General features: G+C 38.7%; 1 protein-coding gene across 4 annotated transcripts in view; it reads left to right on the top strand.

Annotated features, from left to right (window-relative positions):
• Positions 1-27,084, top strand: part of BBX (BBX high mobility group box domain containing) — a 281,965-nt gene that overhangs the window by 215,101 nt on the left and 39,780 nt on the right. For all 4 annotated transcript variants that reach the window (XM_060150648.1, XM_060150647.1, XM_060150649.1 and 1 more), the window contains 3 exons: positions 2,127-2,207; positions 5,473-5,547; positions 14,749-14,829. In XM_060150648.1, the coding sequence (XP_060006631.1) occupies positions 2,127-2,207; positions 5,473-5,547; positions 14,749-14,829 (237 nt within the window). The remainder of the gene's footprint in view (positions 1-2,126; positions 2,208-5,472; positions 5,548-14,748; positions 14,830-27,084) is intronic.

Genomic DNA, 27,084 nt, shown 5'->3' with positions numbered 1-27,084 from the left:
TTTTTGGCCACGCAATTTGTGGGATCTTAGTTCCCCGACCAGGGATTGAACCTAGGCCACGGCAGTGAAAGCACCAAATCCTTAACCACTGGACCGCCAGGGAATTCCCTAGGCTCAATTTTAAGCAAAATTTTGATTATTTACCAAGATATCTAGGGGTTAAGCACACAGGATTTCTTTATAAACCAGGACAGTATTGATTGTTTTTCATTGTTTAGAAATTATAAAGATACAGTTCATTCAGGTATTCCTTCCAATGAAGGAATTTTTGGTGGCTAGTAATTTCAGGATTTGCTGGCCTTTTTTAGTACTTTTTGTGTCTCCTTGGCTTCAAAGTTTTAGAAAGCAAATAAAAACTTCTGGACTTTTTGGCACACTAGTTTTCAAAGAGTCGAGTGACAGGGAGGGAATCAAGCTTTGGCAGCCAAACCACAGGTGGCAAATTAACTAAAGCTTCTGCACCTTTTCTATGGAGCTTATCACTGGAAGAAGTTGGCCATTACCCTTTCAAATACAAAGGTGACAATTAAAATTTTAAATGCTTATTCCTGCCCAATGGCCTATGACGTTGTTAGAGAAACACATCTTCCATGTCTACTGAAGAAGTTCAGTGAGAAACTCTAGTTTTAGGAACATAACCTGGGTGACTGCCAGCTTTTTCCATAGATTCAACCATCTAATTTAATCACATGCAGCTATTAAAATTACATTGGAAAAGGTTTAATAACAGGAAAATCAATGTATTGTTAAAAACGAACATTTTGTAACTGTAATACATCGTCCCATTTCTGTTGAAAACATATCTATACACACAACTGGAAGAATATACATGGAATATTACCAGTGCTTATCTTTGGGAGATGATTTTTTTTTTTTTTCAGATTTTCAGTAGTGATCTTGGATTATTTTGTTGTCAGAAACATGTTATTAAAAAGTATTTTTAACTTTTATTTTTCCTCTAAAGTGAAAGATAACTTGTTCCCTGAGACTCTCTAACCTTGTCATTCAGGAAAGGAGAGAGAGGGGACACACTGTTTTGGTGTTTAGAAGACATGTTGTCAATTTTGATTTAGTTAATTCAACAAATACTTGAGTATCTACATTGTGCCCAGGCAATGTTGAGGATTCTGCATTATACAAAATCCCTGGGAGAAGATGGACCATAAACAGATATTTATGCTTGTGGTGGTCAGTGCTAAGTGCTATAATAATAAAGAATAAGGGGATTATTGAATGTTGGGGAATAGAGACGTCATTTACCTGTCTGGTCCTACGTTCCTTTATCTGTAAAAAGGGTTAGATCAGAGGGATGCTGAAATCCTTCCTCTCTAACATTCTATGACTCCTGTGACTTTTGAATTATAGGCTACCACCTAAGTTATTATTTCACCCAAATGCAGAAATGGGTCAATTTTTAACATTGAGATAAAGAGGAATTATGTATCCTGAGAATAGTACTTGATAAACAGCAAGAATTTTTTAAAAAATTAGTGGTGTTTCTGTAACTGTTGTTAATAATTAAAATCACAGGTAAAGATGGTAGAGCGTTAAATGTTTACCCAGTGTCGTAAATAATATACAAGAATATATTATAAAGGAAATTTCTCTTAGGAAAATAGTACTAACTTTTCTAAGATTGGGGCTTGTATATAAATACATGAAAGCCCTGGAAAACAAAAATTGGACCTTAGTTTTGTTTTCCCAAAAGGTTTATAATCGAAACTCATTTGCGTTTTCATGTGGTCAGGTTATATGAAATAGTGGGGAAACACAGAACATGGAAGAAGTAGATATTCTTTGGATTTGGTTGCAGAAAGCCAAGAGATCAAATAGGCATCATTGTAGACATTTCTCTTTGATTAATAGTAATTTTTCTGAAATGCATTGTCCTGTCTATCTCCTACAATTTATGGCATTATTTAGAAGTTGAATGAACATATAAAACTTGATAAAACCTTGTGTAAGACTTTGCAGAATATAACTACCTTTTTGTCACAGTACTGCCTCAAATGTGGGGAGTCAAAACCATTCCTTCCTCAAATAGGAATGTTTTACGTGACATTTGTCTTCTGTTGTCTTCCAGAAGCTATTCTTATGATGCCTCACACCACCTTTCTTTGTTTCAGATATCCTCTGGCACCTGCAGGCCTGATGTTTCAGAATCCTCTGAATTGCGTCAGAAGTCACCATTATTTCAGTTTGCCGAGGTAATATATTACAATTTATACTTAATGAAATTGTAAAGTGAGCTTAAATTTGGGCTGATGAAAGTAACTTAAAGCAAAGAAGAACCCTGCGTTCTTAGCTCAAGTAATCATAAAACGGAAAATAGTACCAAATTCTGGGACTTTAGAGTCTCTTAATTAAGGAATAAATATGTTTATAGAAGCTTGTTATTAACTCATACTAAATATTATTGCACTGAAACCTCATCACTAATTTTTATTCATGGATAGGGAAGTTAAGAATATAATTGAACTATTTTTAGAACTTAGTCATTTATCAGATATTGATTTGTCAGGTATTAAATCAGAAGACAGAATTGACTCATGGTTATTGGCTGTGCATTCCTTTGTATTTATTTTAAGTAAACTTCTCTTAATTGAAACTTTAGCATGCAGTTGGCAGTTTTCAAAATCTTATGTCTTGTGTCAGACCTGTTTGGCTCAGTATGTCTCTGACATATTCAGAGATGATGTAGAAAAGCACATTATCCTTGACATCAAGTCTAAAGGTTAAGACTGCTTCCCAAAATATCTGCATTTACCCTAGAACTCAATATGGAGCCATCATTGACTACTTTTTTCTAAACTTTAAACCACATGGTCTTCCCTTGATCATTCTAATTGTCTTTCACTAGACCTTCTTTCACACTGTCATCCTTCCTAATGTTTGCCCCTTGTGGTACAGTTTTGTACAAAGGAGAGCATATTTTTAGTTTCAGAATCTTTTTCTCCTCTAGTGTCCTTTCCTGGTGGTTCTCAACATTTCATTGGCAGAATTACTTTTCACACTGGCATATTAGGTCATTCCTTTTATGACATTGTTTATTATATGCCTAAATGTCCTGCTGATATCACCAGAATGTTTTAATATATATTTGCTCACATAATACTCCTTATCTGTCACTTTCCTTTCTGCTCTCTGTGAGATGTGCCATGAATTCCAATTGTTTTTTATATTGTTTCCTCAAGAATTTAATGTAATAGCAGATTCAATCTGCACTCCCTTTTAAACAGTAGTTTTAGACATATTAAATAATGTTAGTCTCAACTTTGAAAGCAGAGATACTTAACCAGTGATCCCTGGTGAAAGATATAGTGAAATCTCTCAAATTTCACATGAAATTTTGGGTGTGTTGACACATGTGCATGTTTTTGGTTACTACAGCAAACCAGATTCCAAAGAGATCCCTGACCCTAACCTAATATTTCTTCAGGAGCTCCCTATTCATGTCATCATCTCCTTTATCCCAGTATTAATTTGGAGAAACATCCTTTTGTTTAAAGACTTGTGAAATGCTTTTCAAAAATCTAGATTGTTTATACTACTGGTTCTGTTTTGTTCACTATCTAATTTAATCCTTGAAGAAATATATTGTATGGGCTTCCCTGGTGGCGCAGTGGTTGAGAGTCTGCCTGACAATGCAGGGGACATGGGTTCATGCCCCGGTCCGGGAAGATCTCACATGCTGCAGAGCGGCTGGGCCTGTGAGCCGTGGCCGCTGAGCCTGTGCATCCGGAGCCTGTGCTCTGCAATGGGAGAGGCCACAACAGTGAGAGTCCTGCGTACCGCAAAAAAAAAAAAAAAAAAGAAAAGAAATATCTTGTAGGTCAGGCATTTCCCCTTACACAAACTATTTATTTTCTTTAACTTTTATAGAGGGTTTGTAGGAGTGAAAAGTCATGTCGGAAGTAAGACCTACAGTTTATAATTCCCAGGATTTCAGGAACGTCCTTGTGGATTCATATCTGCAGTCTGTCACAGCTTGCACATGGAGGTCTTTTGAAATGATAGGTTTCATGGTTTGACCAAGAAGAGTTCTACATCTTTACCCTGAAATATTTTCAAAGTACTTGGTTAGATCTTAGCCATTTACGACAATTTGTATATGTCTAGTTTGTTAAATAGGATCTGGGAGATCTTTTTTCTTTTTACTGATATTTGTTCTAAAAATCCTTATTTGTCTGATGCAAAAGATATGGTGTGATTAAAATTTTCCTAATGCCTTCAGCAGTGAATAGAGTCAATAATTCCATCAGGCTCTCTTCTAATTTTTTCTTATCCCTAAAATTGACTTTGATATTGTATCACCAACTGGCTCCATTGTTTTTCTAAACAACTTAATTTAATTAATATGAAAAAGTGATTGCTGGGATTGAGGAGTCATGATCAAGCTGCATGTATTGCTCAGTAAGTTCCCTTTGATGGAGTCGGTGAGCACAGTTAATTGAAGAAAAAGACTTTTGTGGAACTGGAAATGGGCTGAATTTACAATGCTCACGCTTTCTGCACTTGTGACTCATTTTCACCCTAGTTTGTAGTTGTATAGAAACTTTGTTCACTTTGAAACCAAAATTAATAACTGACCTTGCTCTCAAAACATCCTAAAAACTATTTCCATGTGGCCCTCAGAGCAAACTTTTAATGAGGCTACCATAATCACCAAATAGAAACAAAAGTTCTCCTAGCTGAAGCAAGGATGGTGTGACAGAATCCTCTATCCACTGTCAGACACCTGAGGGGTGTGTGTGTGTGTGTGTGTGTGTGTGTGTGTGTGTGTTGGATGGGAGGATGCATGGTGTTATAAAATAAAGAAATGCTGTTCATATTCAATAAACAATTTATTGAGTTTTGGTGCCATGCCAGGCAGTGTATTCTATGGCTTATTTTCTTCTTACCATAATCCTGTAAAATGGGGATTATCATCATCATCAGTTTACAGTTGGGAAAAATAAATCTCAAGAGAGATTAGCTGAGCTGCCCAAGGTCATGTAGCTAGTGAGTAGCAGAACTAAGATTCAGTCCCAGATACTCTGACCCACATGGTTTGCTTCTCCAACCCTGTTTCACAGCTGTCTCAAAGCAGAGAACAGCTTGAGGGGAGTGCTGTAGGGAGGAGAGAGATTTACTTGCAGCTTTCAACTTTTAATAATATTTTAGAAAATTCACTGAAATAAGGAAATTTATCTCTACAGGTGTCCTCAACTGCTATTTGATACATATCTGACACCCTTTCAAGAGACAAGGCAAATGAGCCAAACTCAGTCTTTTTTGTTCTTTCCACATGTGTTTTTAGAAACATGGCCTTTGTCTTCATTTATCATTGATACTGTTTTTCTAAAAGGAATTGAGGGTGATGACTCATGTCTTAATCTTTATCTGTGTGTACAGTGGAAATATTTGGCAGAATCTATGAGTCTGTTATGGTAAAATGTCCTTGTGCTTTAAAAATTATTTGTTTCCTTTCAGATATCTTCAGGTACCTCCCACCCTGATGTTCCTTCAAAACAATGTCAAGCATCAGCCTTGTTTCAGTTTGCAGAGGTATGGCCTTCTTTTTTGTTGTTGTTGTTTTGCCTTTTTTTTTTGAATTTTATTTATTTTTTTATACAGCAGGTTCTTATTAGTCATCAGTTTCATCCACATCAATGTATACATGTCAATCCTGATCTCCCAATTCATCACATCACCACCCACGCCGCCCCACCGCTTTCCCCCCTTGGTGTCCACACATTTGTTTTCTACATCTGTGTCTCAATTTCTGCCCTGCAAACTGGTTCATCTGTACCATTTTTCTAGGTTCCACATATATACATTAATATACAATATTTGTTTTTCTCTTTCTGACTTATTTCACTCTGTATGACAGTCTCTAGATCCATCCACATCTCAACAAATGACCCAATTTCGTTCCTTTTTATGGCTGAGTAATATTCCATTGTATATATGTACCACATCTTCTTTATCCATTCGTCTGTCAATGGGCATTTAGGTTGCTTCCATGACCTGGCTATTGCAGATAGTGCTGCAATGAACATTGGGGTGCATGTGTCTTTTTGAATTATGGTTTTCTATGGGTATATGCCCAGTAGTGGGATTGCTGGATCATATGGTAATTCTATTTTTAGTTTTTTAAGGAACCTCCATACTGTTCTCCATAGTGGCTGTATCAATTTACATTCCCACCAACAGTGCAAGAGGGTTCCCTTTTCTCCACACCCTCTCCAGCATATGTTGTTTATAGATTTTCTGATGATGCCCATTCTAAATGGTGTGCAGTGATACTTCATTGTAGTTTTGATTTGCATTTCGCTAATAATTAATGATGTTGAGCAGCTTTTCATGTGCTTCTTGGCCATCTGTATGTCTTCGTTGGAGAAATGTCTATTTAGGTCTTCTGCCCATTTTTGGATTGCATTGTTTGTTTTTTTAATATTGAGCTGCATGAGCTGTTTATATATTTTGGAGGTTAATCCTCTGTCCATTGATTCGTTTGCAAATATTTTCTCCCATTCTGAGGGTTGTCTTTTCGTCTTGTTTATAGTTTCCTTTGCTGTGCAAAAGCTTTGAAGTTTCATTAGGTCCCATTTGTTTATTTTTGTTTTTATTTCCATTACTCTAGGAGGTGGGCCAAAAAAGATCTTGCTGTGGTTTATGTCAAAGAGTGTTCTTCCTATGTTTTCCTCTAAGAATTTTATAGTGTCCAGTCTTACATTTAGGTCTCTAATCCATTTTGAGTTTATTTTTGTGTATGGTGTTAGGGAGTGTTCTAATTTCATTCTTTTACACGTAGCTGTCCAGTTTTCCCAGCACCACTTATTGAAGAGACTGTCTTTTCTCCATTGTATATCCTTGCCTCCTTTGTCATAGATTAGTTGACCATAGTGCGTGGGTGTATCTCTGGGCTTTCTATCCTGTTCCATTGATCTATGTTTCTGTTTTTGTGCCAGTACCATATTGTCTTGATTACTGTAGCTTTGTAGTATAGTCTGAAGTCAGGGAGCCTGATTCCTCCAGCTCCTTTTTTCCCCTCAAGACTGCTTTGGCTATCTGGGGTCTTTTGTGTCTCGATACAAATTTTGAGATTTTTTTGTTCTAGTTCTGTGAAAAATGCCATTGGTAATTTGATAGGGATTGCATTGAATCTGTAGATGGCTTTGGGTAGTATAGTCATTTTCACAATATTGATTCTTCCAATCCAAGAACATGGTATATCTCTCCATCTGTTTGTGTCATCTTTGATTTTTTTCATCAGTGTCTTATAGTTTCAGTTTGCAGAGGTATGGCCTTCTTTTAATATATATATATATATATATATGTGTGTATATATATATATATATACACACACACACACACACACACATTGGGTTCAGAAAACTTACTGAGCTCAGGAAGTATTGGAATGGAATTTTATAACATATAGAGAACTTTAGGCATGCCTCTTGCCATTACTAACATAATACACATGGGAGGCTGCTTATTGCTGCCTTTGCTCTAATCACAGATCAGCTCCAGAATTTATACCCATTTTACAAGCATTCATTAAAGAGTTCACGTAGAATACACACTTTCCAGTAATTCATTTATTTCATTTTGTCTTGTTTTTAACTTATTTTAAAAGCTTAGGAAAATTGTCAACGTGAAGGCCATAGCATTCCAATTTATTAAATTTTTCCAGTAGTGAAATTAGATGCTGTAGTTGATGAATAACTCTCACAGTGAATGCAGGGGTGAATAGGACCTATTAGATCATCAGTGCTTAGCTTTGGGTGTGATGTAGCTTCAGCCAGTATTTTTATTAGCGTTTAACCCTGGGCTTAGGTCAGGTCAGCTCATGCAGGATCTTAGATTTCTTCGGATTGTCAGCCAGAGAGAGAGAGTACACACTAGAGAGTATTTTCTTGGTTGGTATGATGAGAGGCAAATCTGATAATGCTTGATTTTGCCACAAAAGCCCTGGCCTCAACCGTATGCTCATTTCTAATGAGCACTATATGACAAATAATAAAATATATCCCTTTTGTAAAAATAAGATGCCATCTGCTTTAGGTCTTTCCCCATTTTCCTTTTTATTAATTTCAACCAAAAATGCATATAATAGGGGCTTCCCTGGTGGTGCAGTGGTTGAGAGTCTGCCTGCCGATGCAGGGGACACGGGTTCGTGCCCCGGTCCGGGAAGATCCCACATGCCACGGAGCGGCTAGGCCCGTGAGCCATGGCCACTGAGCCTGCGCGTCCAGAGCCTGTGCTCCGCAACAGGAGAGGCCACAACAGTGAGAGGCCCGCGTACCGCAAAAATGCATATAATAAACTAAGCAATTTTTTATAGGGTTGAGAGAAAATGACAAGCAAGACTGTTCTGTTTAATATTGATGTATTGAATCACTTTGATTCATTTGCATAAAGAGTGCTGCATAAATGAAATGTAAAATAATATCTTTTTGGCAAGAGAAAACCCAGCATCTTACTTCGAAAATGAGAAAAAATTACTTTTAGCGCTTACATTAAAAAAAAAAAAACAAATGCTGCTTCCTCTTTGGACACTTGTGTCAACCACCATGACTTGATCCAACCCTCTGGCCTGTTTATCTCTTAGGCTTCTCTGCCACAGTATTTGCTTTACTCGTTGAGGGCTATTCTATAAAACTGGTATCAAAAATATCATATAATGGTATCATTTCACGAAGAACAATTTGCTTGATGAATCTGAATAAATTAAGATTTTATCATAATTTTTCATTATGATAAACAGGCTTTTCTTTTCATTGTGTGGGCAATAGTTTTGTTTAATATTTCCTTGCTTTCCTCTAGTCATTGACATCCTTTTACTTGATACTAATAATTTTTTCAAAGGTAAAAAAGAATTTTGACGTGATGACTGTAAATTTATTTTTAATGTTGGTAAACCTGAGCAGTCCCATCCAACCTTTTAGAAACAGCTCCTTCATAACAGAAGTTATTTGCCATATATTCCTTTTGATTAAATTCTACACTCTGTAGCATGAATATCAGAACGTAGTGGCTCGTCTTTGACACATCTGATATTTACATATGCACTATTTACCAAGAGTTTTCAATTTAATTAAAAATGTTTGTATGATATACCTCAGCTGATGCATTTCTAACAGGTATTGCCACTCAGAGTGTGGTTCTTGTTTAAGTGAGATCACCATCAGATTTATTAGGTGCCTCAAAGCCCTGGGCAGCTCGGAGGAACCAGTTTGATAGTGTAACAGCCACTGTCCTGTGATGCTGGAGAGTAAGATCCCATACCTCTCTTAAATTAATTTGTTCTTACTGCTCAGTACACTCACTCCTCCAAAAGAAAGTTTTTTTCTGGGGAAGAACCTCTTTTTACTTAGGAGTTGTGCAGGGAGACATTTCCAGATGTTACTCCTCTCCTCAATGGCACTTGTCTTCTGAGGGTTTTTGACTGTGCACTTATAAGATTTGAGGAAGCTTTAAAAAAATTAATTTGAAAACTTATTATGAGTTGTTTCTGGCATCATTAACAGAGGAAGACATGCATGATGGAGAAACCAAAATAAAATGTTCTGCCCTAGAATCAAATACAGTTCCCCTTCTCAACTCCATATATTATTTTTCCCAGTTATATTTTGCATAGGTTGACAATTAAGAGCCCTTACAATTCCTAAGCAAATTAAATTATTACATACTTAGTTGTTTATTTGTAAATGTTATATGTGATTATACAAGAAAAGTATAGTACATGGTTCTCTAAGGATATTTGTGCTCTCCAGTCACTTTCCTCAGCTGACTCAAGAGAAGTTTCAGTCTCTTTCATGTTATGATCTGACCATATTGTCAGCCCAGTACTGGGCTGGTTTATTCAAAGCTAAACAATAGCTAACTAGATGAACTAATAAAATTATCTACTACAATCTGCTATGAGCATATCTATTGCAGTAGAAATAGAATAGCCTATAATTACTGTGATTGTATCCCTAAAACTCTTATAATTATTTCATAAAACACCCATCACCTTTGAGAAAACACAAAGACTCTTGAAATTCTTGTTCTAATTAGTCTATAGCAGAGATTCTCAAACTTTAAAATACACCAGAGTCACCTCAAAGGCTTCTTCAAACACAGATTGCTGAACCCCACCCCCAAAGTTTCTTATTAAGTCTGCAGTGGGGCCTGAGAATTTGCACTTTCAACAAGTTTCCTATTAGGGAACCGCAGTTTGAGATCACTGCTCTGTGGTTTGCAATTTTTACCACAGGTTTTTAAATCAGCATTGGTAAGGCACTTTCTGGTATCTCTTGGAACTTACAGGGAAAGGGTTCAGTGAGGAAGGAATGGGCAGATAATAGAAATTTACCCAATGGACCACTTTATACCCCTCATCCCTTTTCAGAGGGATTCTCAGTCCTATTATGTGCACTTAGAGAAAAGTAGGTGTTTGTATAATTTAGGAAACAATTTACTCTTTAAAAATGTTTAGCTTTGTAATATCACTTTAAGATCAGGCTTGCAGAATTCTTAGAGACCATTCGCGTTAATTTCATTTACAAGTGTTCATAACTCTAGGAAGACATTAGCTATTGGTCATTTATCGTGTAATACAATTATCCTAGAAACGCAGTTTTTAAAAAAACAGTAAGACCTGGGCATTTCTTTAAGTTGAAAATATTTTTTCTTTTATGTCTTGGGTCTCCGTGTCACAAGCTGAGAAGGATCTCTTTCCTTCTTAACCAAATCTGATAGTTTTCAAACCCATTGAAGTAACCTGCATGGAACCATGAAATTGAATAAAGAACATTTTGTTTGTAGGTTCCTCATAAATGTTTATGTTTAAAGGGAGAAAGATACATCTGCTTTACAAGATCTAGAAAGAAATGTAGAGTGCAGAGCCTGTTTTCCTCGCATTTCAGCCTGTCTCCCATTCTGTATTGATGCTCATAATTCATCTAGATTCAACTCGGCCCTTCTGAAGAGCCATCACTCTGCTTCCAGGCTCTGATCCATTAAGTTTGTCAAAGTGAGTTTCCTATCTGCATTTTTTGTTGTTTACAGGTAGAGTGACACATCTGTCACTGTTTAGATCTCATTTACTGAAGACTAATGACCAAATGTAATGCCAGAAGGGAGCTGTTGTCTTCCGTTATTTAACAAGTCTGGAAGCCTTGCCTGGTCCACATATCGTCTTCTCTGCTGTGTGGCTGACTCTTACACCTAGAGTATATCTTTGCGTTGAAAAATTGCATATTTACTTTGAAGACAGGGAGCTAATCTGGACAATTTAGACAGATAGATTTGAACATTAAAACTTTCCTTAGAAGGCTTTTACTTTGTCAATATAAATACAACCGTAATCTCACCAAGGTATCGTCACAATTGGATATAAGCAATAGGTGCACATTTAAAGCATTCATTTTCATGATGGAATGCGCAATATGTTACGGAATATTACACTCAACACAGACTCCATATACTCACACTGCAGCTCATCAGTGTGAAAGTCTTACATGGTTTATTGGAAGTGTTAATATTTCTTTTAAGGTAAGGAAGACCAATCATCTCATATTGTTCATTTGTTCTCTGATTCATTTATTCACTCAACAATTGTTAGTCGTTTCCTCCCAGGCTACAGTGTTTATGATACCCCTCATAATTGCAAAAGCCTTCCAGCTAATTTGCTTTTGATCTTTACCACCTCTTTCCTTGGTGTGCGCCCCTACCTCAGTCAGCTATAAAATTAACAGTTTTAACACCCAGGGTGATAATTTTTCTTGGCGCTTTTGCTGAACATCACATACTTTTAACACCCACCCTGTTTATCAGAACATTCCATAATAGGCAGAGGAGAGACTACAGTGGAGTTAACAGATCAGCAAGCACCATCCAACTTGAGGAAAATAAAAAGCATAGCCATGAACATACTGTACAGTATGACCTACTACTTCCCCCTACCCAGGAGGGTAGCATAACACACACTTTCCGCCACTAGCTGACCTGTCATTGAAAAACATGTATTAGCTACATTATTCTTACTTGAAAGGATGTGTATGTCTCTTAAATAGAAAAAAAAACAAACAGGGAAATGAACAATGATATAACAAATTGGCATTACACAAGCTATGCTTATATTAGAAGCCATCAGAGATTACTGAGAGATTACATGAGATTACTGAGAGAAAATGTGTAAAGAAAAAGAGTGGGGGCCCTAAGACAAAACCCTGAGGGAAAACATTTAAGTGCTCTCTATAGAAAGGAGAGCCAACAAAGAACAGCAAGGAGTGGCCTGAGAGGTAGGAGGAAAACAAGGACTCTGCAGTATTGGAAATCCAGAGGAGACTCTCAAAAGAAAGGTCAGCTATGCCCAGTGCTGCAGACATTAACATGTATTCAACCCCCTGCCCCCAATTAAGAAGCCAAAAGACATTTTTAGAAACTATATCTTACCGCTAAGTTGTTCTATGAAAATTTTATTGTTAGGTGATTCTAGAAACGTTGGACTGCTAAAATATGTTGACTCTCCCCCAACATCCTTTGAAAATAAGGCTTCCAGCAACCTTGAGCATTTAAAATACTGCCCTGTACCTACAAATAGGTAAAAATCCTCCCGTAAGTGATGAGGAAAATAGTTCTTACTAAACATTAGGTGATGGTTTCTTTTGCAAGGCAAGGAACCATTCTCAAGCCTCGACTCGAACAGCTGTGCATTAACTCAGCTGGCAGGTAATACATCCGAGCGGTCAGAAGTTCGACGCTGAGCCTCTGGGTGTGCCATGCAGGCATTCGACAGGCTTCGTGGTAGTGCGCGCGCGCACACACACACACACACACACAGCGACGGGAACATAAACCTACAGCAGCAAAAGCGACAGCAGAGGGAGCCAGTGGAAGAGCTAGAAAACAGTGTCAGGCTGTGTAGGGGAGCATCACCCAGCTTGTTGTTCTCTTGAGGGTATTGTATGATTATGTGACAAATTTAATATTTTATAGATTATTAAATTTAATAATTCTCCTCTGACATTGCAATTTTTAATTCTGTTCTAATTTTAGTCTGTAACTAATGTTTGAAAGTGTCCTAAAAGAGTTTATTTATTAGTGTTAACAATGATAAATCCTTATTACTAATAATTGTAATGTATATTGAGAGCATAATGTGGGCTGAGCACTGTGCCGAACTCTTCACTCACATAACATCTGATCTTCACAGAAGTAATTAATATGGGGCAGGTATTGTTTCTATTTTGAAGGTGAAGGTGAGGTCTTAGTTACTTGCTTAAGTCCACACAGCAAGAAGTAATGAAGGCATGTTTGTCTGACACAAAAGCCATGTCCTTTCTATTATACAACCTTGGTTCATGGGACTGGCATTGATGTTCAGTACTTCTTTCCCCCAAGTCACTAGAGTCAGTGATTATATTAAATGTGTTTATTTCTCTTAGTCTAGTGATAAGCTTAGTAATTGAATTCACCTTGTCTAAAAAAGGAGAAATGGCATATATCAGAGGAAATTCAGCTAGAGGAAAATCTTCAAAATGATTCAGCCCCGAAGTTGATCTTCTAAAGAAAAAGTAAGTGATTGGGATAAATAGGAAAGGACTCTTTGAAAAATGATAGTACCCAGGAAGAAAAATTCCTTAAAACTTTCTTAAACTAGTCCCTTCTGAGTGGCCCAGGTAGCTTATTAAATATTTGGCTCTTATTCAGCAGGTGTTCTAGGGAGAATTTTCTCTAGCAGTAAGTCGCCAGTCTCTTCTGGGGCTGACAGCTCCATAGAATTCCCTGGGGGTCTTGGGGTCACCTGTAAGGTATAGACACAAGGTAGGTTTGCCTCCTAAACTGAACTGAGAAATACCTCTGTCTTAAACTGAGAAATAATTCAGAATCACGAAGAATATTAAAAGCTTAGACCATAGCTAGCTGCTCTAATGATGATAGAAGTTCTCTAGGAGAAGAATACTTTGTAAAGATCTTTAAGAATGTATGCCCTTCTCCATTCTTTATGGAGTTAAGCTAGAAATTGAAAATTAAGTTTTCATATAAAAACGAGAAAGGACAGTGCTGTTCATTGTTATTAGTGCCTGGCTGCTGTTGCACCAGATTTGCAGAAGAGGATGCAGTCACAGTGTCATGTTGTGTGTATGTCGATGTGCTACGACTTAGTTCTTAACTGTATGGCTTCTTGAGATTTGTGGTCTTGACTGTCAATCTTTGTGTACTTTAGAGCATACTCTCAGAGCCGGTGCCAGTGTTTTATGTAAAACTTTTAGCTTCACCAGCTCTTGTCATATTGCCTAGCACATTTATGTTGGATTCTCAAAACAAAATTTGTTGACTGTCTTGTTGGCTGTCTTTTCACAGTGATTCCAAATATATTTCAACAAAAAATTAACTAATTGCTTTTTAGTAAATATAAAATGACATTAAATCTCTTTTCTATGTGGCAAGTTGCTGAGTTGGTATTTATATGGAAATGGAAATGCATAATTTGTTTTAAGGTTGTAGAGTTAAATTTAGGGCCTGGAATCCTCAAGATAATAATACTCTTGTCATCCAACAGCCACCCAAGCCACTCCTGTTCTTTTGTTATTATTTTTGAGGCTATTTACTAAAATTGGTTTCAAAATTATAATCCCAAGCGTATTTGGTACTTGGGAGCAATGACGTTCTCATTAAACTAAGGAAAATTCCTGAATATGTGTGAATGGGGAGTGAAAATTCTGATATCACAATTAATATTCCTTATGTGAATTGTTTTCAATATAGATTTCTTCGAACACTTCACAGTTGGGCAGTGCTGAACCTGTAAAACGCTGTGGGAAGTCTGCACTCTTTCAACTGGCAGAGGCAAGTTCTAAGAATATGTTGTAATAAGATCTGCAGTGGTCGAAGTCACAAAAAAGTTAATCGTAACTGTGTTCCCTAAACTGTATCATCTCACCTGTGGCCATAAAGTGTGTTGTATCTAATTTTCAACAATGAGAGGGTTAACCTTTAATTTAAGGAAGTGGACTTTTGCTACGAAAAGTCATTAAGCATTGAAAAAGGTTACCCGGGGAAATTGCAAAATCTTTTTCACAGGTAGTATTTTAAAATAAGGTCAGTTTTTGTCTCTCTCAGATTGGTTAAGTAAGTACATCCTAAACCGAGAAGAATGGCCTACGTCATTTTCCTCTTCTCTGATTCTCTTGTGATAGCTATAAATCCCTAGAAAGCGCTACCGTTAAGCTAGGTGGTTGATGTTTTAATTTGGGGGTTGTTTTCAGTGAAGAACTCAAAGGATGTGTTCTAAAGTCTGGTTTTATAGCATCTATCAGTTGTACATTTGATGTGATGTGGGTGTAAAATGCTACTACTCCTTTGGCAAAGTAGAAAAGATGCTTTTGTAAAGCCTAAGAACAGAGCCCTCACTTGGCGGGGGATGGTGGGGGGGAGAAGATGCCGGGAGTGGTCATTGTTGGGATGGGTGGCAACAAGGCTTCCTCTGCCAAGCTGGACCGATCTGCCCTATGGGGACTTGTGCAAGAAATGGCTTTAGCGCCTGGACACTGTTGTAGCAGTTTTCTCTTTTGGTGAGACAAATTAGGAGGTACAAAATGAATGACCCAAAATCTCTATATTAAACTTCCTTTTCTCTCTTTTTTTCTGTCTTCCTTCCAATGAGTTCCTTCTGAGTTTTTTTGTGATATGGTTCTTTTATAAATTATTTGAGTTTATTGAACTTAATGGGACAACCTGTCATTTTCTAAATTTTATGGTAGCTTGTATCATAAAAATTCAGCAGTTTTAAATATCTTTATTTTTTTTTTAAGTTTTATTTTATTTTTTTGGCCGCACCTCGTGGCTTGCGGGATCTTAGTTCCTCAACCAGGGATCGAACCCGGGCCCCGGCAGTGAAAGTGCTGAGTCCTAACCACTGGACCGTCAGGGAATTCCCCCTTAATATCTTTAAATTAAGCTTTTAAAGTCCAGCCAGATCCAAATTAGGAATATAAAAATAAAAAGGCCTGAAACAGTAAAGTGTGTAAATAGTGGGACAAACTAATCCATTTTTGTCTGACATGAAGCTGACATGCTTCTTGTATAAGAGAAATTCAGACTCAAGTAGAGGGCTACTAATGACTAGAAAAATTAGGAATGCCCCAGGGAATAGTTTTTAAAAGAACTGGGTAAGTCAGTGGCAAAGTACTGTTTCTGATAGAACTAAAATAATAAAGATCTGGCAATGAGTCTGCCTTTAGAGTTGTAAACGTGTCTTAGTAAACAGGGAGACTATGAGGCCATAAATTTGTCCAGTATCTTTAAGACTATATAGATTGTCAAGATAATTTATTTGAAAGAAGTGATTATTTTTCTTAAATAAGATGAATATGGCCCTTTCTGCCTTTCCAGGGGGGTGGGGTATGTACATATATACAGACATATCCATATGGTCTTTTAAATATTAAACAACACTGATTTATAAAACACACTAGCTTTCAGTGTGAATATTTGTTTATTAAATAGTTTTCTATTAGAAATGTATGGACCTTAGAGGTGCTTTGCTGTGGGCGGGGTGCTAGAGCAGTGAATCTGTCTTCTCGTTTTCTTTCTTTGGCATAACAGTCACAAAAAAATGGATTCCCCATTAAATCAGAGCTCATTAAAAAGAACACTCTTCAAATTTGTAAGGATGCATCCCAAATATAAAACAGATGCTATGGTTTAACAGATGTTTCAATGTTGGTATCATAATTTAAAGGGGTAAAATGACTGCAATAAGCCCATTCCAATTATAGCAAATCAGCTTATACTCAGACTTAGTTTCTTATAACATCCAAGTAAAAATAATATGCTTTTGATGGAACAGGGTTGGTAAAAAATAATTTACCAAGAAAATCTTCTCACATTATTATTTGCACCACATGAATATGATGCCATAATGCTAATAGAGTGTGTTTTAGAATAACATCCTAAAGCCTTCCCAGTTTATAATTAAACATAAATATGTGCACAATGGATTAATCAGCATCTCTAAATAATCACCAGTAGAAATATGCTTCCTCAGTTATTTTTTATTCGTTGTGTATTTGATGTTCATTTTTTCTTGAACAGAGTATAATATTTAATTATTTGGGGTACCTCTTTAAATAAGTATGATAGGATATTGAGGAGGATTTTTCCTGTGGCCCAGAATTGATGCCATTGTCTGATATCCTAAGGGACAGCTTTAAATTTACACATTCTAAAGGGAAAGCCATCAACAAGCTACCTTCAGTTTGGGCTAGATTCTTCTCTTGGGATTTATAAAGAGACAGCCTTATCCAGCTGTCATCCCTTTACCACTCCAAGGGTTTCCCCACCCTAACCCCATGGGTGGGGCTATCATGGGATTGACAGTCATCTGGAATATTGTGGCTTTTCTCCTTGTCCTGTGGAGGAAAGCAGACAGTGCTTTCCCTTCTTCACCCCGGCCTCTGTCAAGCAGAGTGAAGACAGCTCTGAGAGAACCCCTGTTAAAGACTAAGGGTCGTACTGCCAGAAGTGTCTTCTCATGTTTTGGCGAGAAGCAAGCAATGTTTTAGATGTTGATTTACTGCGGTGCCCTTCACCTCTCTGACCAGACCAAAAGAGAACTGGAGGAAGTCAGCAGCAGGGAGAGACTTAGAATAGCCTGACGCACTGTCTTGGCATTGCAAAGATGCATGAGTTTTCCAGGGGCCAAGTGAACAAGTAGAAAGTAGTTCAGCTTGATCAGGCAAGAGGCCACGGAATGGTCGTGGGGAGAGGGCAGGCCTGGGACCATCCCATCTCTCACTTGAGGACACTCTGAGGAACTCCCACAAACAGGAGTGATGTTCAGCTTGTTTGCACCAGGACAGCTGTCCCGGTACTAAAATACAGAATACTTCCTATTTTTGGTAAAAAGACTGGGACCCTACCCCTTGAGTACCTTTGCAGTAACTCTGCCAGCATCCCAGCTCTCCCCTATCCTTCTAGCGACTGGACAGCACAGCAAGGGGCCTGCAGCACCCTGTTCTACCCCTGAGACCACATCCCTTCTGATTGCTTAGCACCCCTGCCTGTTAGATATTTTGTAAGTTGTCTCTGTCCTTGGTATCTCTGTCAAGGTCATTCAGTCTTATGGGAGTTAGCAGGAAAAGACAAAGACATAACCATGCACAGTTGGTTTTACCTGCACCATTCCTTCCTCTGTCCTCTCAACCAGAGGCTATATGTCTTGTGAAGGAAGGTCCAGGAACCAGCCCCAGAACTAACCATTCACCCTTCCCAGCTCCATTCTGGTGGGTGGACATGGGAGAAGGAGTGAATGAAGAGCCTTCCCAAAGACAGGGTTTGTTGCTTGCAAGAAAACTCTTCTCTTGGAGAGAAGCAAGAAATATTGTAGGCATATATTTATTGCTGTGCCCTACACCCACTTCAGCAGGCAAAAAGAAAATTGGAGGAGGCTGGCGGCAGATAGAAGGAGACTTAGATTGGCCTGCAGTCTCAGTTTGGGCATTGCAAGGAGCGCTCCCCATTTCCCAGCACCCCAAGCCAGGAGATGCTCTGGTGGAAGGGTCTGCCTCAGGCATTTGATTGGCATTTTAAATTGGGTGGATTTTTAATAGCTGAAAGTGACCTGAAAATTCTGGAATCCATTCCAGGTATTTTTCAGGAATCTACTCCAGCTAGGAAGGGAGATTTGGCATTGTGCTGCTGAGGTCAGGGAATTGTAAAAAATACAGTCCTTTATGTTTGAACCTCCATGAGATTCATACTATTCAGTTAATCAGTTAATTGGCACAGGTACTATAATGTATTGTGTTTCCTTTCCTTTTGAAATTAATTAGGTCAGGTCACATAAAGAATAGCAAAGCATCCTCCTGGAGATCATTGTGTATTATAATTGCTATAGTTGGAGAGCACACAGAAACATCTTTATCTGTACATTTTAGTAAAGAAAATTCTACACTTAAAGATACCTGTTATTAATATTGCCTAGTACAGCAAGTGGAGCAGTTTATTCATTTATTCTAACAAACAGTAGTTTCTGAGGGCCTACTCCGTGCTATTAACAGCGAGGTTGTTCAAGCTACCTGCATATGGGTGTACATTGAGATAACCTGTGAGCCTTCTTCTGAGATCAGTGGTATAGGAAGACCTTACCTCGAGATCCAGTTTTGGTGTTTGGTGTGCCATGAAAGGCTGGAGCATAAGCCTAAAAATATTACTATTTGTTTTACTGCTAATTTTTTTATCTGCAAGTAAGTTTTATTATCTAATGTAAGATAATAATGACCGACATTTATTATCTACTGTGTGCTAGGCACTTTTCTAGGTACTTTATATGTACTCATTGAATTCTCACATCTGTCCTTTGAGGTAAGTACTATTATCATTCCTCTTTTCCACAGTAAGAAACAAAAGGACAGAGAGGTTTTTTGACCTGCCTGAGGTCATGTGAACAGGAAATATTAGAGCCTCCGTAGAAACCCAGTCAGTCTCTCCACAGCCTGGGCTCTTCAGCACTGTGCTATTCTGTCACCTTGTTTTAGATGAATAGAAAAGACTGTGCAAGTGACTTGTTATAGGAGTTTGCATGTTATAGAAGTCTCTGTGGAAGATAGCCTACTCCTACACACATGTGTATGGCTGAACAAAATGACAGATTGTTCAAGACTGCTGTCAGAGAAATGGAGCTGATATTTCCTTTTTTAAAAGTGATTCTACTTTTGAAACTGCCAAGATACATCCTACACCCTTAAATAAGTGAGTGCCTGTTTGTGAATATACTTTGGAAGATACGGTGAGGACTGTAGGAAATTACAGTGTATGCCTCCTGTTCTCCAGGAACTTATTCTCCAGTTGCAAAGAGATAAAATATAAAAAGTTAAGGGATAAGAAATAAATTAATGGTGCAAGTGGTTTCACAGGAAAGCATGCAATGAAATGAGGAAGTTCAACTTGAGTGATACCAAAGTGAACGTGTAAAACCAGGAAACGGAGAAATTAATATCAACTGGAGTGCTCTGGGGACCCAGCACAGGGGAGAGAGCGTGAAGAAAGATGGTTCTTGATGAAGGAGTTGTTGAGGAACAGAGGTTGAAACTAGCATCCTTTGGGCCACATCCAATTTTGTTAAGAGATGCTTTCTTTGGCCCACAATTTGTTGACCTGCATTATATCTTCCATTTGAATTAGTGGCTAATATTTTAAAATTATAGATTTCAAATAAATGCGTACTCTGACCTCTCTTGAGAATGTAGAGGATCTGGAGACGCTGGACCAGCCTTTCTGCATGAGAACAATTGGTCAGAGCTGATAAATGGCTGCCCCCTTAGAGGTGTTTGCTGTACAAATGTCACCGTCCTCTCCTTTCCCTACTGAGCCCCGACTCTGAGTCCAACAGTCATTGCCAACATCCATTTACACTTGTCCCCACCCCTTTATACCTAACCATCCAAACACAGTAGAGACTGTGATTTATGCATAATTAAATGGAGAGATGGGGGAGATAGAGCAAAGAGATAAAGGCAGGCAAACATGAAATAGGTAGATGACAAGTAAATCAGCTGGGCAGAGGGGAGGGCTGTGCTAGGAGGTATATGGAAGGTGAAGGTAGAGTGTAGCTGCAAGTCAGAATTGGGAGGGTGTTTAGTGTAAAGCAGAGAAATTTGTACTTGAAAATAACGAAGGGCGGTTGAAAATTTGGAGCAGGGGTGTGCAGTGGTGAGAGCAGCGCTTGGAGAGCCTCACTTGGCAGCTGTGTAGAACAGAGCGGAAAGCCTCTGTGGACGTCTGGGTGTGGGAAGACGAGAACCAGCATCGGGGGAGCTGGCAGTGGGCATGGGAGGCTGCAGGGGATTCAGGTGGATTTGGTGATCGAGTCAATGTGAGAGGTAAAGCAAAGGGGAGTCCGAGACAACTCCAGCTCTGAACCTGAGGGTGGGGAAAGAACGGCTTTCAGTTTACCCTGATCTTGGAGCCCAACCTCAGGAAACCTGGATGTTTGTGAACCGAGAGGGGGCCCCACAAGTAGAAAAGCAGAGATGAAAGATGCTGAAGGGGAAGGGATAACTGAAGAAATCCAGTACTGAAAGAGTCAACACGAGGGGATTGCCAGCTAGGTAAACAGTTGAGTTTGGAAAGCAGAAACCCATGTTTCTCTGAGCACAGAAGAAAGAAAGGTAAAACACGGTCACCCCAGGATTGCTGGATTTGTCTATGTTGTACTTTTCTTCTTTATCTCAATTCGTAAAACTGATAATCTGTTACGGTGAAGTTGAAGAAAGAGAATGCTGGATCTCTCTAGACATACTCTTCATATGTATAAAATGCAAGATTGTAGATATGGTGGGTCCAAGGGAATTGGAAAAGTTGTCATTAACCCTGTTTATTAAAAAAGGGATGAAGACATTTTCAGAGACCTCAACACCCTAGTTTTTCCTTGCGTTCTAATTTGCAAAAAACCCTTATAATTATAGTCAAATGGGTAGGTAAAGATGAATTTATTCTAGTACCTATAAAAATTAAATCTTATGGAAAATTATGGCTCACTTTAAGAAAAGATGAGTTATGTTAAAATTACAGAAATTCTATACTATATTGAAAAAAGTAGGAAATCCCACCCCCCCCACTACCAATTATAGGTGGTATTTGATTGAGGTATGACTCCATTCAGGTGTTCTGTTGTGTCCTCATATCATTGATGTGCATTATCCTTTCACCCTACTGTAACCCCCTGAAGCCTAGAACCTCGACATGTAGTTCCCAAATTCTCAGCTTCACCTGCACTCTTATCGTAAAATTGAATTCTAACACTTAACGATATATTAGAGGGGGCCTTTTGTTTGAAAGTGGTATGTTTCTTTCCTTTTTGTGCTGAGTTGCAAGTCATTTTCAGAAAACTCCTATTCTAAAACTTTTCATTTTATTTCCAATTGCACCAACTTCCTTTTGTAGGAACTGAAATATAGGAATGCACCTAATGACTTCCTTCAACACCTTTCGGGGAGACTTCAGTAAATGGCCTTTTGGAGCAAAGGCTATCCCCACCCCATCTAGTGTCTTCAGAAATGGTATAGTTTCTGAAGAAATAGTGAATAAACATTTAAACCACCATTTCACCTGGCCTAATTGTTTCAGCAAACCAAACAGTAGGCTACTTAATATGCACAGATTTTAGTACTGAGAGACACTTAGACCACTGTTCTGTGACCAGTTATCTTTTATAATAAAGAAAATTGAATTATCCTAGCAGTGATGCTATTCTTTATTCTCTGAAACCATTAACCAGTATATTTTTATGGCAAAAACATTCTGGTTCTATTTAATTATGGGAGACATGCACATCTTGGAAAAACACCGCGAAATGCCATCCTAGGGTTATGTCTACACTGTTATGGCAGATAATAAGCCAGTACAAAATGATTGTAAATATACCTTGGCTGCAAAACATTTGTTTTGTCTAAAAAGCAGAAATTTAGAAATGGAAACTTCTTGATTAGTGTCAGTGGGTCTGTTTCCATACTGCCTTGTTTTTAATCTAGCTGGCTCCTTTATAACAGACAATGAAAGACAAAATATAATTAAGAGTGAAATAATATGGTACATTTGGAACTACTTACCCATTTCTTTGTACCAGTTAAGAGCATCTTCTTCTGTGGTATTACTTCTCATCTAGTGCACGATTAATTATTTTTCACTGGCCGTTTCACTCAGTCTTTTAAAGCAGGACACATTAAAGAAATGAATCAGTATCTTAACATTTGTAGAAAGGAATACATTTTTAAATGTCTTTAAGGAGGTAAAAGCTTGGTGCCGCACAGATTTATTGTGTGTTTAAAGCCACTACCCAATAACAAACCCTGAGCCTAAGGTGTGGTCATACCTGAACTGAAAATGACAGCCTCCCTGAACTCAGGGACAGGAAAAATGATCCCTCCATTTTATCTCATCCCTTCAGTATCTTTATTGATTTTTTTTTCCTTTGCAACCAATTTGAAGAGGATAGTTTTTTATATGTCTGTCCCATGTGTACATCCAAAGAATCTGGGTTTCAACATAATGATTTTTGTTTTTCTTTTGGGAATGAGTTACATTTCTTCTAGCACTTCACTATCAGGCCACTCTGACTACACGAAACAGTAAAAAACTTCTGTGTGGTTTCGGTTGTCAGAGGTAGTTAAAATATTGGTGATTAATTTTCACTGGTGCTCCTGGGAACCGTAACTAAGGACAGTGTGACCACTGGTCTAGGCCAAACAGCAGCATGGTCATAATTAGCATTGTTTTTTATAGACTCGTTAACTCTTTCCTGGTATTAATCAGAATGCATTTTAGAGTCATCATTTACCTCGGAATTAATGAACCGTTCAATTCAACACAATTATCTGTTGAATGTCTTCATTTTTTTACTAGGATATTCTTGGAGGAGAATACAAAGGTGAACAGGATACATTTTGTGCCCCTGCCCCCGGAAGTTACAGTTATTAAAAACAGGGGCTTCCCTGGTGGCGCAGTGGTTGAGAGTCCGCCTGCCGATGCAGGGGACACGGGTTCGTGCCCCGGTCCGGGAGGATCCCACATGCCGCGGAGCGGCTGGGCCCGTGGGCCATGGCCACTGAGCCTGCGCGTCCAGAGCCTGTGCTCCGCAACGGGAGAGGCCATAGCAGTGAGAGGCTCGCGTACCGCAGGAAAAAAAAAAAAATTAGAGTAGTTCCTGAGGAAATAGATGATATATATCAAATATTTATGCCCAGCATTTGATTGAAAACATTAACATTTTAACTTCTTTGAATACAGCCATGGGAATTCCATCCAGAAGGTGTCCTGCACATGATTTTCCATTCTCACTTTTTTTTTTTTTTTTTTGTGGTACGCGGGCCTCTCACCTTTGTGGCCTCTCCTGTTGTGGAGCACAGGCTCCGGACGTGCAGTCTCAGCGGCCATGGCTCACGGGCCCAGCCGCTCCACGGCATGTGGGATCTTCCAGGACCGGGGCACGAACCCATGTCCCCTGAATTGGCAGGCGGACTCTCAACCACTGCGCCGCCAGGGAAGCCCCCATTCTCACTTTTAAAGAAGGTTATTGTTCAATTTAAAATAATAACAGAAGAATAAATTGTCATTTACTAAAGCATGTTCTGTTTCAAGGCCTGATTAACAACCAACCCTCTCTCTACAAAGGGCAAGTAGGCTAATTAATAGCAGACATTAATTCTGTGCTTCCCACAGTGCAGTTTTATTCACTTGAGTTCACATTGATTTATGTTCTTTTGTGTCCACTGTGTGCTTCCCTATGTGCACTCCGTGCATATGTACATAATGTAGTTTGTGTGTGCTTTCCTAGGTCCCACTAAAGTGTTGATATATGGACCCAAAAGTAGATGTGAGTAGATAATGCTTGTACCCAAAAGTAGAACTGAGCTTGATTATATCTTTAATAAGAGTTGCTTCTTGAAAGATAATTGATTTAAGATCTTTCTGAATCTAATTTTGTTGTATATGGTTTTCCCCGCGGATATAGAATCATTCAACCCTAGAATGAAAAACTGGAGCAAAGCAGTTAGTCTACCAGGGCTATCATGTGCTGTTAATGAGACAGTACTAATATTACTACTACTAATAATAGCCAGCATTTATCCTACATGACATTAAGCCCCAAAGGGATGGTTGTCACAATACATTATTCTTGCTCTGTGCTAGACACTATTTTAAGTACTATACATGTGCAATTCATTGAACCTCACAGTATTCCTAAGGCAAGTACTATGTTAACATCCACATTCTGTAGATTGAGAAACAAGCACAGAACGGTTTAGAGAAAAGGAGCTTAATTGGTGGCAGAGTCAGTCTGTTGTCATAGACAATCTCTCTAGAATCCCTGCCTTTTGAAACTGCCTCTCAATATAAAATTTGTTCACATCTCAGAGTGATGGCATCTTCTAAGAGTTACTACATCCATAGCTGTTCCTGGGCTCTGTTTATGTCATGTGAAAAATACAGACTATTAATTCCTAGACACTTTTTTTTTTTTTTTTTTTTTTTTTGCGGTATGTGGGCCTCTCACTGTTGTGGCCTCTCCCGTTGCGGAGCACAGGCTCCGGACGCACAGGCTCAGCGGCCATGGCTCACGGGCCCAGCCGCGCCGCGGCATATGGGATCTTTCCGGACGGGGGCACGAACCCGTGGTCCCCTGAATCGGCAGGCGGACTCTCAACCACTGTGCCACCAGGAAGCCCTCCTAGAAACTTTTGAAAATTATTTTTAATCATGTTTGAACTCATAGAAAAGAAGATGAAAACTGGGAATTATTGAAGTCTCCCCCCACCCCCCAAAGTTGTTGTCTAATGTGCTTCCCCAGAATCTCTGTACCCTGTATGCTGGCTTATATCCCAGGTGGCTGCAGACTGCCTTTCCTGGGTTCCTGTGTCCCCTGATTTCTAGCTGGGTTCAGCCAGTGGGAGACACTGGCAGAAGATTAGGGGATGGAAGGAAGAGTCTGGGATGTGTAAGGAAGGGGTGAGGAGGGGGTGGGAGTAAGCAAAGGCATCATCTCGTCCATGTATCCAGCTCCCTCCAGATTGGCCCACCACAGGTCTATCTTCCACCAGGGACCTAGCCCCTGGGCTTCGTAACGCTCCTTCCGCCATTTGTCCCTACTGTGCCTTCCTGCTGTTGCTAATCCCTGGGTTACCTCACGACCTCCTGTTCTGGTATCCCTGTGTAATTAATTAATTCCCTGCATTAAATTCCCTTGGCTAGATATGCTTTAAGTTGTTTCTGTTTGCGTAGTTACACCCTGACTGGTGCACAAGCCATCCTCATTTTTTATTTTGTATGCTTATAAAATAGGCTAAGAGAATGCTAATGGCATACTGTACCCAGATTTCAGCAAAACTTCTGACAGACATCTTATGATGTCCTTGTAAACAAAATGGGGGGAGTTTAGACTGGATTATTAAACATTCTTAGATTGCTGGAGCTTATTAATGTTCAAATCAACCTGATGAAAGGGCTCTAGAGGTTTGCCAGAACGCTCTGTCCTTGGCCATGACCTACTCAACTTTATTACCAAAGATTTAGACAAAGACGTAAAAAGCAACTTTATCAAATGTGTCTATAACACAAAGCTGGAAGGTAATTTAACTCAAATTTTGAAAAGATATACTTTGTAAGGAAAAATGGAAACTCTTGCATCTAGTTACAAAAAGTATAAAGATACAGAATTGGAGAGACCAAGCTTCCCAGTATAGTATGTGGGTAATCCAGGATTTTAATTGACCACAAGCCCAATACAAGCCAGAAGTTTTGACTTGTTTTTTTAAAAACAGGTAGGATATCATATATTAACGCATATATGTGGAATCTAGAAAAATGGTATAGATGATCTTATTTGCAAAGCAGAAATAGAGACACAGACATAGAGAACAAATGTATGGATACCAAGGGGGAGGGGAGGTGGGATGAATTGGGAGACTGTGATTGACATATATACACTACTATGTATAAAATAGGTAACTAATGAGAACCTAATGTATAGCACGGGGAACTCTACTCAGTGCTCTGGGGTGACTTAAATGGAAAGGAATCCAAAAAAGAGAGGATATATGTATATGTATAGCTGATTCACTTTGCTGTACAGCAGAAACTAACCCAACATTGTAAAGCAACTATACTCCAGTAAAAATGAATTAAAAATAAAAACAGTGGGGCAAGTTCATCTTTGGTTCTCATTAGAAGATTAGTGTCCTTATCAACTGACAAATAGCTCCACTTTTCATCTAGAGTATTACAGAAAGGCTAGGAACTTAATCTAAAATACTGCTAAATTGAAACATCATTGTTTTCCAGCCCTTATAAGCTTTATGTCATTTATGAATTTTATTTGCACACATTTGTTTACTTTTGCCTGGCAACAACCCAGCGGAGGATGATGTACTGTTACGATTTCTCAGCCTTTATATCCTCATATGGGTTCAGGTATAAGCTACCTGCCTAGCTCACTGTGTGGCCTTAGGCAAGCAAGTATGGTGCTTGCACAGAAACCCAGCTTATTTCAATAAAGTCCAGTCTCACTTCAGGACAACCATACTGCATCTGGATAAGAGGGACCCA

This window comes from Lagenorhynchus albirostris, chromosome 5 (genome assembly GCF_949774975.1).
Source record: "Lagenorhynchus albirostris chromosome 5, mLagAlb1.1, whole genome shotgun sequence".
In the NCBI taxonomy this organism is placed as follows: Eukaryota; Metazoa; Chordata; class Mammalia; order Artiodactyla; family Delphinidae; genus Lagenorhynchus; species Lagenorhynchus albirostris.
This window is presented reverse-complemented; position numbering and strand designations above follow the sequence as displayed.